General features: G+C 32.7%; 1 protein-coding gene across 1 annotated transcript in view; it reads right to left on the bottom strand.

Moving 5' to 3' along the window:
* LOC127562765 (complement factor H-like) overlaps nucleotides 1–14,685 on the bottom strand; it is a 118,011-nt gene that overhangs the window by 53,171 nt on the left and 50,155 nt on the right. Inside the window, exon 8 of the mRNA XM_051998718.1 lies at nucleotides 13,733–13,948. Within this exon, the coding sequence (XP_051854678.1) occupies nucleotides 13,733–13,948 (216 nt within the window). The remainder of the gene's footprint in view (nucleotides 1–13,732; nucleotides 13,949–14,685) is intronic.

Genomic DNA, 14,685 nt, shown 5'->3' on the forward strand with positions numbered 1-14,685 from the left:
GAGATCAGAAGCAAAACACTGGTGAGGAGAAATAGGGAGAAAAGAGAGAAAAATTATAAACAAGAGAAAATAGGATCAATGTGAATTAGATTAATTTTCCCATAAAAAAGAAGCAGATATCAGAGTGAATAAAAAAGCAGAATCCTACGTGTTGCTTAAAGGAAACAATTTTGAAATAAAGAAATACCACAGAATAAACGTAAAAGGCTGGAGCAGAATATATTAAGCTTCATCTGAAGTAAAAAACAACAACAAAAGTAACAATTATGATATCAGATAAAGCAAAAGAACAAAAGAGATAAGGAAGGAAAGTATATCTTACTAAAATGTACCATAGACAATGAAATAAAATCAGTACTAAATTATTTGTACCAAGTAATATAGAATCCAAATACTTAGAGAAGTTAAAGGAGTTACAGGCAAAAATAGATGGCAAAACTATACTAAGGGGCAACCTCATTCCCTCCTCAGAACTAGATAAATCTAATGAAAAAATAAAGTTAAGGAGGTGAATAGAATGGGAGTAGAAAGGAATATACCTTTTTCTCAATGGTATATGATATCTACCCAAAAGCTGACCATATATTAGGGCATAAAATCTCACAATCAAATGCAGAAAGATAAAAATATTAAATGCAGCCTTTTCAGATCATATCGCAATAAAATTTATCTGCAATAAAGGGCCATGGAAAAATAGACTAAAAACTAATAGGAAATAAAACAATCAAATCCCAAAGAATGAGTGGGTAAGACACCAAATCCTAGAAACAATCTGTAATTTCATCAAAGAGAATGAAAATAATGAGACAACATGCAAAACATATAGAATACAACCAAAGCAGTTCTTAGGGGAAATTTTATACCTTTAAATACATGAATGAAATAGACAAAGAGAAACATATTAAATTGGGCATATAACTAAAAATGCTAGAAAAAGAACAAATATACCAAATTAGAAATTGGAGAGATTAATAAAAGAAAAGTAAGAAAAATATTGAACTAATAAATAAAATTAAAACTGGTTTTATGAAAAAGAAAAACAGTAAAATAGATAAACTTTTGGTTAATTTGAGTTTAAAAAGGAAAAAAAAATTACCAGTATGAAAAATGAAAAGAAAGAATTCACCATCAATGAAGAAGAAATTAAAACAATAATTTGGAGCTATTTTGCCCAACTGCATGTCAGTAAATCTGATAATCTAAGTGAAATCAATGAATATTCACAAAAATATAAATTGTCCAGATTAACAAAAGAGGAAATAAAATATTTAAATTACTACAATTTAGAAAAATTAAACAAACCATCAGTAAACCTCCTAAGAAAATATTCCCAGGGCCAGATCGATTTGCAAATGAATTTTACTAATCATTTAAAGAACAATTCATTCCAATATTCTATAAACTATTTGAAAAAAAATAGCCAAAGGAATCCTACAAAATTCTTTTTATAGCACAATTATGGTATTGATATCTAAACCAGGAAAAGCCAAAACAGCAAAAGACAATTACAGACCATTCTTCCTAATAAATATTGACGTGAAATTTTTAAATAAAATATCTATCACTATGCTGGATAGGATTTATAGCAAGAAAATGGGACTGGTTTAATGTTAGTGAAACCATTAGCATAATGGATTGTATCAGTAACAAAACCAACAAAAATCATGTGCTTATCTCAATGGATGCAGAAAACGGCTTTGACAACATACAGCACCCATTACTATTAAAACACCACTGAGCACAGGAATAAATGGAGTTTTCCTTTAAATGACAAGCAGTACCCCAAATTATCAGCCACCATTATCTGTAATGGGGATAAGCTAGAAGCCTTCTCAGTAAGATAAGGGATGAAACGAGGATGCCTGTTATCACCACTATTATTCAAAATATTTCTAGGCATGTTAGTTTTAAAAATAAGAGAAAAAAAAATTGAAGGAATTAATAATTTGCAGATTACATGTTGGTATAATTAGAGAATCCTAGAGAATCAATGAAAAAACTAGTCAAAATAATTAACAATTTTAACCAAGTTACAAGATATACAATAAACCCACATAAATCATCAGTATTTCTATACATTAATAACAAAGCCCATTAGTAAGAGAAAGAGAAATAATTCAAAATAAGAGCAGATATAAAATATTTGGGAATCTACTTGTAAAACAGACCTAGGAACTGTATGAACACAATGACAAACATTTCACACAAATAAAGCAGACCCACACTTTAGAAAAATATTGAGGACTTCCGGCTAAGATGGCGGAGAGGAAATACACTTCTGTGTAACCTCCGTGTTTTTCTCTCACTATTCATTTCATTTCATGCCTCTGAATTAATGCTCGACTGAAAAAAAACCATACAATTACTTACCAAGAGAAACCATCCTTGAGACTCGTCAAGAAAGGTCTGTTTTTGCGCGAGGGCGGGGATGGTATTTGGAAGCAGTCTGCGGGCAGCAGCAGCTGCAACCAGAGCACAGATAGCAGCTCAGAACCGGGTAGAGCGGAGAGGGGGTGGGGCGCGATCGCAGCCGTCTCTGCGGGGAGAGCTTTGCTACAGGAGCAAGTCAGCAGCCCAGCAGAGAAGCTAAAAACACCGGGGGTGAAGAATACAACCCCAAACAGCTGGAGTCTCTCGGGACCTGGCCACCCCTCCCCCACAGTGTCTTAGCCCGCTCGGATCTCAGAGCGCTCGGATCTCAGTGCCCAGGCGCCATAGCACAGTAGGACCCGTGCCTCACGAATACCCTGCCCCTCCCCCAAAGAAAGCAGCCTCCATTCAAGGGGTTTTTTTCCTTCTGTTTCTTTGATAGTTTGTCTTTGATAAATAGACAGAATGAGCAAGAAACTGAAAAAGAATTTAACCCTGGATAGCTTTTATACAGATAAAGAGCAGACTCCAAACCCTGAGGAGACTAAAAACAAACAGTCCCCAGGTGAATCCCCGAAGGAGGAGACCTCATGTCCCTCAGCACAGATGAATCTCATGGAAGAAATTAAAAAGGCTCTCACAAGGGAGCTAGAAGAAAAATGGGAAAAGGAGAGGGAGGCTCTGCAAAAGGGGAAGGAGGCTTGGCAAAAGGCGAAGGAGGCTTTGCAAAAGGAGAGGGAGGCTTGGCAAAAGAGCCTGGAGAAGTCAGTTAAAGAGAGAGTGGATAAAGAAACCAAATCCTTGAAAAATAGGATTGGTGAACTGGAAAACAAAATTGGCGAAATGGAAAAAAATTCCACAGAACAAAAGAACTCAATTGGACAATTAGAAAAAGATCTTAAAAAAGTGAGTGAAGAAAATACCTCACTGAAAATCAGGGTCGAACAATTGGAATTGAATGACTCGAGGAGACAAGAAGAATCAGTCAAGCAAATCCAAAAAAATCAAACAATGGAAAAGGATGTGAAATACCTTCTGGGGAAGACAACAGACCTGGAAAACAGATCCAGGAGAGACAACCTGAGAATCATCGGACTTCCAGAAAAGTATGATGAAAAAAAGAGCCTGGACACTATCTTCCAGGAAATTATCAAAGAGAACTGCCCAGAAGTCATAGAAACAGAAGGTAAAATAGTCATTGAAAGAATTCATCGATCCCCTACTGAAAGGGATCCTAAAATCAAAACACCAAGGAATATAGTGGCCAAATGCCAGAACCCTCAGGCAAAGGAAAAAATACTGCAAGCGGCTAGAAAAACCCAATTCAAGTATCAAGGAGCCACAATAAGGATCACCCAGGATCTGGCAGCATCCACATTAAAGGATCGAAGGGCCTGGAATATGATATTCCGAAAGGCTAAGGAACTTGGTATGCAACCAAAAATAACTTACCCAGCGAGATTGAGCATCTTTTTCCAGGGAAGAAGATGGACATTCAACGAAATAAGCGAATTTCATCTATTTCTGATGAAAAAGCCAGAACTTAACAAAAAATTTGATCTACAAGCACAGAACTCAAGAGAAATCTAAAAAGGTAAAGATTAATCTTGGGAACTATATTTCGGCTGTAAAGATGTATAAAGAATACATGTATACCTTGTTCTAGAAACTAGATGTGGAAAGGACATTGTACTAGAAAAAAGGGAAAGTGGGGGTACTACATTTCATGAAGAGGCAAAGAAAACCTAGTATATCTGAGAGAAAGAATGGAGAGGGATGAAAATAGTGAGTATTTTACTGCTTTCAGAATTGGCATTAAGAGAAGAATTTTAGACATATTCAATCTATGGTGAAACTTCTCCCACCTCATTGAAAAGTGAGAAGGGAAAAGTGAAAAAGGAAGGAATAAGCTAAGTGGAAGGGAATACGGTAACTGGGAGGGAAAGGGGCAAGTTGGGGGGGGAACTTTAAGGAGGGGGGAGGGATACTGAAAAAGGGAAGGCTGTGAGAAGCAAGGGGAGCTCACAAGCTTAATACTGGGAAGGGGGATAAGGGAGTAAGAAGGGAGAAAAGCATAAACCGGGGTTAACAAGATGGCAAGTAATACAGAATTGGTCATTTTAACCATAAATGTGAACGGGGTAAACTCCTCTATAAAGAGGAAGCGGTTAGCAGAATGGATTAAAAGCCAGAATCCTACAATATGTTGTATACAGGAAACACACCTGAAGCGGGGTGATACATGCAGGTTAAAGGTAAAAGGTTGGAGCAAAATCTACTATGCTTCAGGTGAAGCCAAAAAAGCAGGGGTAGCCATCCTGATCTCAGATCAAGCTAAAGCAAAAATTGATCTAATCAAAAGAGATAAGGAAGGGCACTATATCTTGCTAAAGGGTAGAATGAATAATGAAGAAGTATCTATATTAAATATATATGCACCAAGTAGTGTAGCATCTAAATTCTTAAAAGAGAAATTAAGAGAGCTGCAAGAAGAAATAGACAGTAAAACTATAATAGTGGGAGATCTCAACCTTGCACTCTCAGAATTAGATAAATCAAACCACAAAATAAATAAGAAAGAAGTCAAAGAGATAAATAGAATACTAGAAAAATTAGATATGATAGATCTCTGGAGAAAATGTAATGGGGACAGAAAGGAGTACACCTTCTTTTCAGCAGTTCATGGAACTTATACAAAAATTGATCATATATTAGGACATAAAAACCTTAAACTCAAATGCAGTAAGGCAGAAATAGTGAATGCATCCTTTTCAGACCATGATGCATTGAAAATTACATTCAATAAAAAGCCACAGGAAAGTAGACCAAAAAATAATTGGAAACTAAATAATCTCATACTAAAGAATGATTGGGTGAAACAGCAAATTATAGACATAATTAATAACTTCATCCAAGAAAACGATAATAATGAGACATCATACCAAAATGTATGGGATGCAGCCAAAGCGGTAATAAGGGGAAATCTCATATCTCTAGAAGCCTATTTGAATAAAATAGAGAAAGAGAAGGTCAATGAATTGGGCTTGCAACTAAAAATGCTAGAAAAGGAACAAATTAAAAACCCCCAATCAAACACTAAACTTGAAATTCAAAAAATAAAAGGAGAGATCAATAAAATTGAAAGTAAAAAAACTATTGAATTGATTAATAAAACTAAGAGTTGGTTCTATGAAAAAACCAACAAAATAGACAAACCCTTAGTAAATCTGATTAAAAAAAGGAAAGAGGAAAATCAAATTGTTAGTCTTAAAAATGAAAAGGGAGAACTCACCACTAACGAAGAGGAAATTAGAGCAATAATTAGGAGTTACTTTGCCCAACTTTACGCCAATAAATTCGACAACTTAAATGAAATAGAAGAATACCTCCAAAAATATAGCTTACCTAAACTAACAGAGGAAGAAGTAAATATCCTAAACACTCCTATCTCAGAAAAAGAAATAGAACAAACTATCAATCAACTCCCTAAGAAAAAAACCCCAGGACCAGATGGATTTACATCTGAATTCTATCAAACATTTAAAGATCAATTAACTCCAATGCTAAATAAACTATTTGAAGAAGTAGGGATTGAAGGAGTCCTGCCAAACTCCTTTTATGACACAGATATGGTACTGATACCTAAACCAGGTAGGCTGAAAACAGAGAAAGAAAATTATAGACCAATCTCCCTAATGAATATTGATGCTAAAATCTTAAATAAAATATTAGCAAAAAGATTACAGAAAATCATCCCCAGGATAATACACTATGACCAAGTAGGATTTATACCAGGAATGCAGGGCTGGTTCAATATTAGGAAAACTATTAACATAATTGACTATATCAACAACCAACCAAACAAAAACCATATGATCATCTCAATAGATGCAGAAAAAGCATTTGATAAAATCCAACAGCCATTCCTAATAAAAACACTTGAGAGCATAGGAATAAAAGGACTTTTCCTTAAAATAGTTAGGAGCATATATTTTAAACCTTCAGTAAGCATCATATGCAATGGGGAAAAACTGGAACCTTTCCCGGTAAGATCTAGAGTGAAGCAAGGGTGCCCACTATCACCATTATTATTCAATATTGTATTAGAAACACTGGCATCTGCAATAAGAGTCGAGAAAGAGATTAAAGGAATTAGAGTAGGCAATGAGGAAACCAAACGATCACTCTTTGCAGATGATATGATGGTATACCTAGAAAACCCCAAAGATTCTACTAAAAAGCTATTAGAAATAATTCATAATTTTAGCAAAGTAGCAGGATACAAAATAAATCCCCATAAATCCTCAGCATTCTTATACACCACCAACAAAATCCAAGAGCAAGAGATACAAAGAGAAATTCCATTCAAAATAACTGTTGATAGCATAAAATATTTGGGAATCTACCTACCAAAGGAAAGTCAGGAATTATATGAGCAAAATTACAAAAAAGTTTTCACACAAATAAAGTCAGACTTAAATAATTGGAAAAATATTAAGTGCTCTTGGATAGGCCGAGCAAATATAATAAAGATGACAATACTCCCTAAACTAATCTATTTATTTAGTGCTATACCAATCAGACTTCCAAGAAAATATTTTAATGATTTAGAAAAAATAACAACAAAATTCATATGGAACAATAAAAAGTCGAGAATCTCAAGGGAATTAATGAAAAAAAAAATCAAATGAAGGTGGTCTAGCTGTACCTGATCTAAAATTATATTATAAAGCAGCAGTCACCAAAACCATCTGGTATTGGCTTAGAAATAGATTAGTTGATCAGTGGAAAAGGTTAGGTTCACAAGACAGAATAGTCAACTATAGCAATCTAGTGTTTGACAAACCCAAAGATTCTAAATTTTGGGATAAGATTTCATTATTTGATAAAACTGCTGGGATAACTGGAAATTAGTATGGCAGAAATTAGGCAAGGACCCACACTTAACACCACATACCAAGATAAGATCAAAATGGGTCCATGACCTAGGCATAAAGAACGAGATTATAAATAAATTAGAGGAACATAGGATAGTTTATCTCTCAGACTTGTGGAGGAGAAAGAAATTTGTGACCAAAGATGAACTAGAGACCATTACCAATCACAAAATAGAAAATTTTGATTATATCAAATTAAAAAGCCTTTGTACATACAGAACGAATGCAAACAAGATTAGTAGGGAAGTAACAAACTGGGAAAACATCTTTACAATTAAAGGTTCTGATAAAGGCCTCATTTCCAAAATATATAGAGAACTGACTCAAATTTATAAAAAATCAAGCCATTCTCCAATTGATAAATGGTCAAAGGATATGAACAGACAATTTTCAGATGAAGAAATTGAAACTATTACCACTCACATGAAAGAGTGTTCCAAATCACTATTGATCAGAGAAATGCAAATTAAGACAACTCTGAGATATCACTACACACCTGTCAGATTGGCTAAGATGACAGGAAAAAATAATGATGAATGTTGGAGGGGATGCGGGAAAACGGGGACACTGATGCATTGTTGGTGGAGTTGTGAACGAATCCAGCCATTCTGGAGAGCGATCTGGAATTATGCCCAAAAAGTTATCAAACTGTGCATACCCTTTGATCCAGCAGTGTTTCTATTGGGCTTATACCCCAAAGAGATACTAAAAAAGGGAAGGGGACCTGTATGTGCCAAAATGTTTGTAGCAGCCCTGTTTGTAGTGGCTAGAAACTGGAAAATGAATGGATGCCCATCAATTGGAGAATGGCTGGGTAAATTGTGGTATATGAATGTTATGGAATATTATTGCTCTGTAAGGAATGACCAGCAGGATGAATACAGAGAGGCTTGGAGAGACCTACATGGACTGATGCTAAGTGAGATGAGCAGAACCAGGAGATCATTATACACTTTGACAACGATATTGTATGAGGATGTATTCTGATGGAAGTGGATTTCTCTGACAAAGAGACTTAACTGAGTTTCATTGGAGAAATGATGGATAGAAACAGCTACACCCAAAGAAGGAATACTGGGAAATGAATGTGAACTATTTGCATTTTTGATTTTCTTCCCGAGTTATTTTTACCTTCTGAATCCAATTCTCCCTGTGCAACAAGAGAACTGTTCGGTTCTGCAAATATGTATTGTATCTAGGATATACTGCAACATATTTAACATATATAGGACTGCTTGCCATCCTGGGGGGGGGGGAGGAAGAAGGGAGGGGAAAAAACGAAACATAAGTGATTGCAAGGGATAATGTCGTGTAGAAATTATCCTGGCATGGATTCTGTCAATGCGAAGTTATTATTAAATAAAATAAAATTTATATATAAAAAAAAAAGAAAAAAAAAAGAAAAATATTAATTGCTCATGGATCAACTGAGCCAAAATAACTAAAGTGAAAATTCCACCTAAATTGATTTACTTATTGAGTGATGTACCAATCAAACTACCAAAAAACTATATTGTAGAATAAGAAGAAATATTACCAGAATTCATGGAAGAACAAAACATCAAGAATATCAAGGGAATTTTAAAAATGCAAAGGACAGAAGCCTAGCAGTCAGTCATCAATATCATGTGGTATTGGCTAAGAAATGGAGTGCTGCTAAATCCAGACTCCAGCTTCTGGTTTAAGAACTTACTATTTGACAAAAATTTCTTGGAAAACAGGAAAATAGTATGGCAGAAACTTTGCATTGAGTGAATGAAGTGAGTCAAATTTATAAGTATACAAAACATTCCCAAATGATAAATGGTCAAAAGATATGAATAGACAATTTTCAGTTGAAGAAGTTAAAGCCATCTATAGTCACTATTGATTAGAGATGCAAATTAAAATAACTCTGACATATTACCTCACAACTATCAGATTTACTAATATCAGAAAAGGAAAATGATAAATATTGGGAAGGATGAGAGAAAATTGGAACATCAATGCAAAAATGATGGAGTTATGAATTGATCCAATTATTCTGGAGAGCAATTTGAAGCTATGCTCAAAGATCTATAAAACTTTGATCCAGCCTTTGATTTACATTACACTTTGATCTAGCAATACTACTACCTGTTTTGTATCCCAAAGAGATCATAAAAAAGGGATAGGGACCAACATATACAACAACTACCTTTGTGATGGCAAGGAATTGGCCAACTTTGAATATAAGTGGGATGAATTCCCTATCAAGCAGAAAAGAATAGCAGAATGGATGGAAAATCAGAACCCAATAATATGTTCTTTAATAGAAACATGCTTAAGAATGAGAGATACACGCAGAGTTAAAAAAGAAGGTTAAAATAAAATTTATTATTCTTCAGCTGATACCCAAAAAAGCAGGGGAAGAAATCATGATCTCAAAGTTAAGGCTTTATAAGATTTGAGAAAAACAGAGTAACTACATTTTAATTAAAAGTCACATAGACAATAAAGCAATATTAATACTGAATCAATATGCACTAAATACTATAGCACCTAAATTTTAAAAAGAAAACTTAAGTGAATTACAAATGGATATAGATAGCAGTGAGAAAATTTAGTTTTCCTCTCTTAAACCTAAGTAAATCTAACAAAAAGTAGAAAAGAAGTCAAGAAAGTAAAAATAAAATTTAGATAAGTTAGATAAGCTAGATAACTGGAGAGAAATGAATGGAAACAAAAAAGAAATATATATTTTTCATGGTGGTTTATGGTATCTTTACAAAGATTGATCATATAATTGATCATAAAATTTTATATTTAAAATGAAAACATTAAAAGGATTCTCATCAGATAAAATGCAGTCAAAATTATATTTCCTAAGGGAAACATAGCTTGAAAACTAATTTAAGGTAAAACAAACTAATTTTAAAGAATAGGTAGGTTAAAAACAAATTATGGAAACAACCAATATGATATTCAAAGACACCAAGAAATAATAAAACAAAATCAAAGAAATGGAAAAAATGGAAAAGGAAGTGAAATATCACATCTGAAAAACAATTGATTTGGAGAACAGATTGAGGAATTATAAGAATAATCAGACAATATGCAATTTAAAAAGAATATTGATATAATATTACAATAAATTATTAAGGAAAAATACCTTGAAATTTAAAAACAAGGAGCCAGTGTAGAAATAGAAAAAAAAAGATATTCCAGGATGAAGGTTTTCAGGAATATCATAGCCAAGTTTCAAAGCTTCCAAGTTAATAAGAAAGTATTGGAAGCAACAACAACTACAGAAACAATTTAAAAATAATAAAGCTACAATAAGAATTATACAAGATTCAGCAGCTATGACTTTAAAGGACTTTAGGTTTTGCAATACTATGTTCCATAGAGCAAAAACCTAGGGTTACTACCATGGGTAACTTATCCTGCAAAGTTAAACACATTTCTGAATGAAAAAAAAAGGACATTTAAGAAATTGAAAAACTTTCATTTTTTTTGTGACAAGAAGTCCAGAATTTAAGAGAAAATCTAATATAATAGGATACAGAAGAAATATAAGGTAAACATTAGAAACTAGTTTTAAGGGATTCAATGAGTTCAAATTGTTTATTTCTTATATATGAGAATATTATTGGTACTGTCATCATTATTTGGGTAATTTGAAAGAAAGGACTGATCAGGTTAAGATGACTTTGATGGGAGTGATTCTAAAAAAAACCAAAACTGAATTGAGAGGAATAAAAAACAACTAAGTATCTCATACAAATGAGGCATACAAGGAAAAAAAAACTGTTACAGAAGAAACTAATAAGGGGGAGACAAGGAGTACTGAAACATTACCCATTGGGAATGGGTGAAAGAGGGAAGAATCTTTATATATAAAAAGGCATGAAGGTCTTTGGAAAGAAATAAGGGAAAGGGGATAAGATGGGGGAAGAGTATAAGAGAGGGACTTATAGAGGAGTGGGTAGGTTAGGGAATAGGAGGGCAAGGTAGTGGATGGAAGTAAAGCAGAGGAGTAAGGAGGACTAGAGGAAATAGGGTAAGAAGGATACTGAGGAAAAATAAGAAAGAAGAAAATATGATTTAGAATATGAATGGGATGAATTTACCCATAAAATAGAAATGTATAATAGATTAAAAATTTGAATTCAACAATACGGTGCTTTCAGGAAAACACCATGAACATGAGAAATATATATAAAGATAAAAGGTAGTAGAATTTATTATGTAAAATAATCAGGGTTAATAATTACAAGCTCAAAGTTAAAGCTAAAATAAATTTAATCAAAAGGGAAAAATAGGGAACCTACTCTATATATCAGTGATATCATTCAATATTATCTTAGACTATCTAAAATAACTAAACAGTTCAAATCCCTTTGTGTATACTTACCAGACACAAGAACTATATGAATATCACTATTAAAAAACTTTTCATGTACATAAATTCAGATCTAAATAATAACTGAAGTAATATTTATTATCCATGGACACTTAGAGCCAATGTAATTTTTTAAATGACAATTTTATCTAACTAATCTATTTAATGTCATCCCAATTAAATTAGTAAAAAAAAAAATTCTTACTGAGTTAGAAAAAATACTAAAGTTTTTTTGGAAGGAAAAAAAGGTTAAGAATTTCAAAGACACCAGGGCAAAGAGATGCAAAGAAAGTAGACTAAGCAATATCACATCTTAAAATACATTATTGTGTCAAATGAGTTATCTCAATTATTTTAAATTTAAATAATTTTGCACAAATAAAACCTATGTAGTGAAGAAGAGAAAGAATGAGAAAATTGGGGGAAAGCTTTCACTGACAATCTCTTAGACAGGATGGGATTGGGTTGGAATATTGCTGTTTTTTAGGAAAAGATAAGCCATCTGGCTTAGAAAAACATTGAAAGACTTGAGTTTATGAAGAAAGATGATATGCACCTTCAGAGAGACTGATGACAATTGGAAGTAAGCACAATATGGATCTCCATATATGTGTATAAGTGTATATGTGTATGTACATGTGTGTATTTGGACAGTGTTCTTACCAAAACCAGAAAAAGTGAAAACAGAAAAAAACACTATAGACCAATTTCCCTAATGAATATTGCTGCAAAAAATTTAAATAAAATACCATAAAGAGATCACAGCAATATGCGACAAAGATCATTCCCAATGGCCAGACAGGATTTACACCAGGAATGTAAAGCTTGTTCAATATTAGGAAAACTATCAGCATAATTGAGCATACTTATAACAAAACCAATAGAAATCATTTGATTATCTCAATAGATAACAGGAAAAAATTTTCAGTAAAATACAACATGCTTTCCTACTTAAAACATAACAGAACATGAAGCTTTACTTAAAATGACAAGTAATTTTTTTTAAATGAAAAGTAATATTTATCTAAAATAACTAGCAAGGATTATCTGTAATTAGAATAAACTAGAATTCTTCTCAGTATGATTGAGTAAAACAAGAATGCCCATTATTACCACTATTATTCTAAATTGTACTTTAAATGTTAGCTATAACAGTGAGGGAAGAAAAAGAAATTGAAGTAATTAGAACAGGAAATGAGGAAACAAAACTCATTCTTTGCAAATTTGTTGGTATACATAGCGAGTCCTGGAGCGTGAGCTAACAAATTAGTTGAAACAAAAAATTCAGTAAAGTTGTAGGATATAAAATAAATGCACATAAATAATCAACATTTCTATATATTATTATGAACAAAGCCCAGCAACAAGAATAGAAGAAATTCTATTTAAAATAACTATAGACACTAAAAATCACTTGGGAATTTACTTGCAAGACAAACCCAGGAACTATATGAACACAATTACAAAACACTTTTTATACAATTAGATTATATCTAATCAATTGGGAAAAAAATAAATTGCTCTTGAATAGGCTAAATCAAAATAATAAAGAAAATTCCATTTAAATTAATCTACTTATTGAATGGCATAATTTTATACAGATAGTAAATAACCATAGTAATTTAGACTAAGACTGAATTAAAAATTTTCTTATAAATTAAAGACAACTCAGAAGACAGTGTAACAGTCATACTGTCAGACAATAAGCACTTCCATAAGAGAATAGACAGCACAATAAGGGAAGCAGAAAGTGATACCAGAGTTCAGTGATATTGAACATAGCAAATTTCATTTCATGGTAATGAGTTATGAAGGGTATATGTGCTATTTTAAAGAGAGTTGAGAATGTGTAAAATTCATTGGTTTTCTTTTTGCAAAATTATCTTTCTTCTGGTAGATCATATCCAATGTGTATTTGGAGAGAATCCTAATCTTCTGTAAATGTTCAATGAGGATATCACAAAGTTCTTACTGTTATGAAATGTTATTTCCTTTCCAAATATAATCTAGGACTTCCTATCACATGTGCCCCTTACGATTAAGTTTAAAGAAGCATACTCACTAAGGCATTTTGGCATTGGCGACCATCCTCCTGGAGTACATGAAAATCTTGTCCAATAGTCTGAGGGACGTGCATAAGCAGATACATAATTTTCATTACAACGGTAGAACATCTCTTTTCCAATAGATTCTGGAAAGAAACTTCGAAAGTATTCCTCGGAATACCAAGACTTATAAAGTTCTCCATTTTCAATTTCTGGATAATCACAAGGTCTCACTTGGGGAAAAGTAAAGTAAAAATAAATTATTTTTCTCATCAAAAATTCAACTGGATAATTTTAATTTCTTATTATGAATGCATATAATATAATAGAATATAACTGCACTCTTTTCATTTGAAATCTCAGAATATGGATAGATTTGGAATCAAAAAGTCAGAAGGAATTTGAGAAAGTTATCTCAATTCAATTCAACAAATATTTTGAAATTCCTATTACATATAAGACACCATACTATGCAAATAGAATGCAAAGACAAATGTAACATTTTTTGCCTTTGAGTATTTATATTCCACCAGATTCTCTGAGAATGATAACATCTAAAATGTATGAGATGGTTGGTAATTGTCTCCTTTTAATGTTTCTCTGGAGAGATTCTACAATTTCTCAATAATCCACCCCAGGATCAAACACATTTCTATAGGCTTCGCCAAAAAGAGTTTTTCACTTTTTAATGACTCATCCACATTCACCTCAAAGGTACAGTTAATTTTGAATAAAAATATTAAAATATTATCTAAACTCTTTCCAGCCTTTTCCTTCATGAATGAATAAATTAGAATGTAAATCATTTCTTCAAGGAACAATACTTATACAAGGTTGGCCAGGAAATAATTACTATATACCTAAAGAGATTAAAATAAGAAGGTTAGTCTGGATGTTACATCAGTCATTAGTTATGATATGGAGATGTTTTGTTTATATAGAATGTCTACTCCAACTATACTCTTATCCC

This window comes from Antechinus flavipes, chromosome 4 (genome assembly GCF_016432865.1).
Source record: "Antechinus flavipes isolate AdamAnt ecotype Samford, QLD, Australia chromosome 4, AdamAnt_v2, whole genome shotgun sequence".
NCBI lineage: Eukaryota > Metazoa > Chordata > Mammalia > Dasyuromorphia > Dasyuridae > Antechinus > Antechinus flavipes.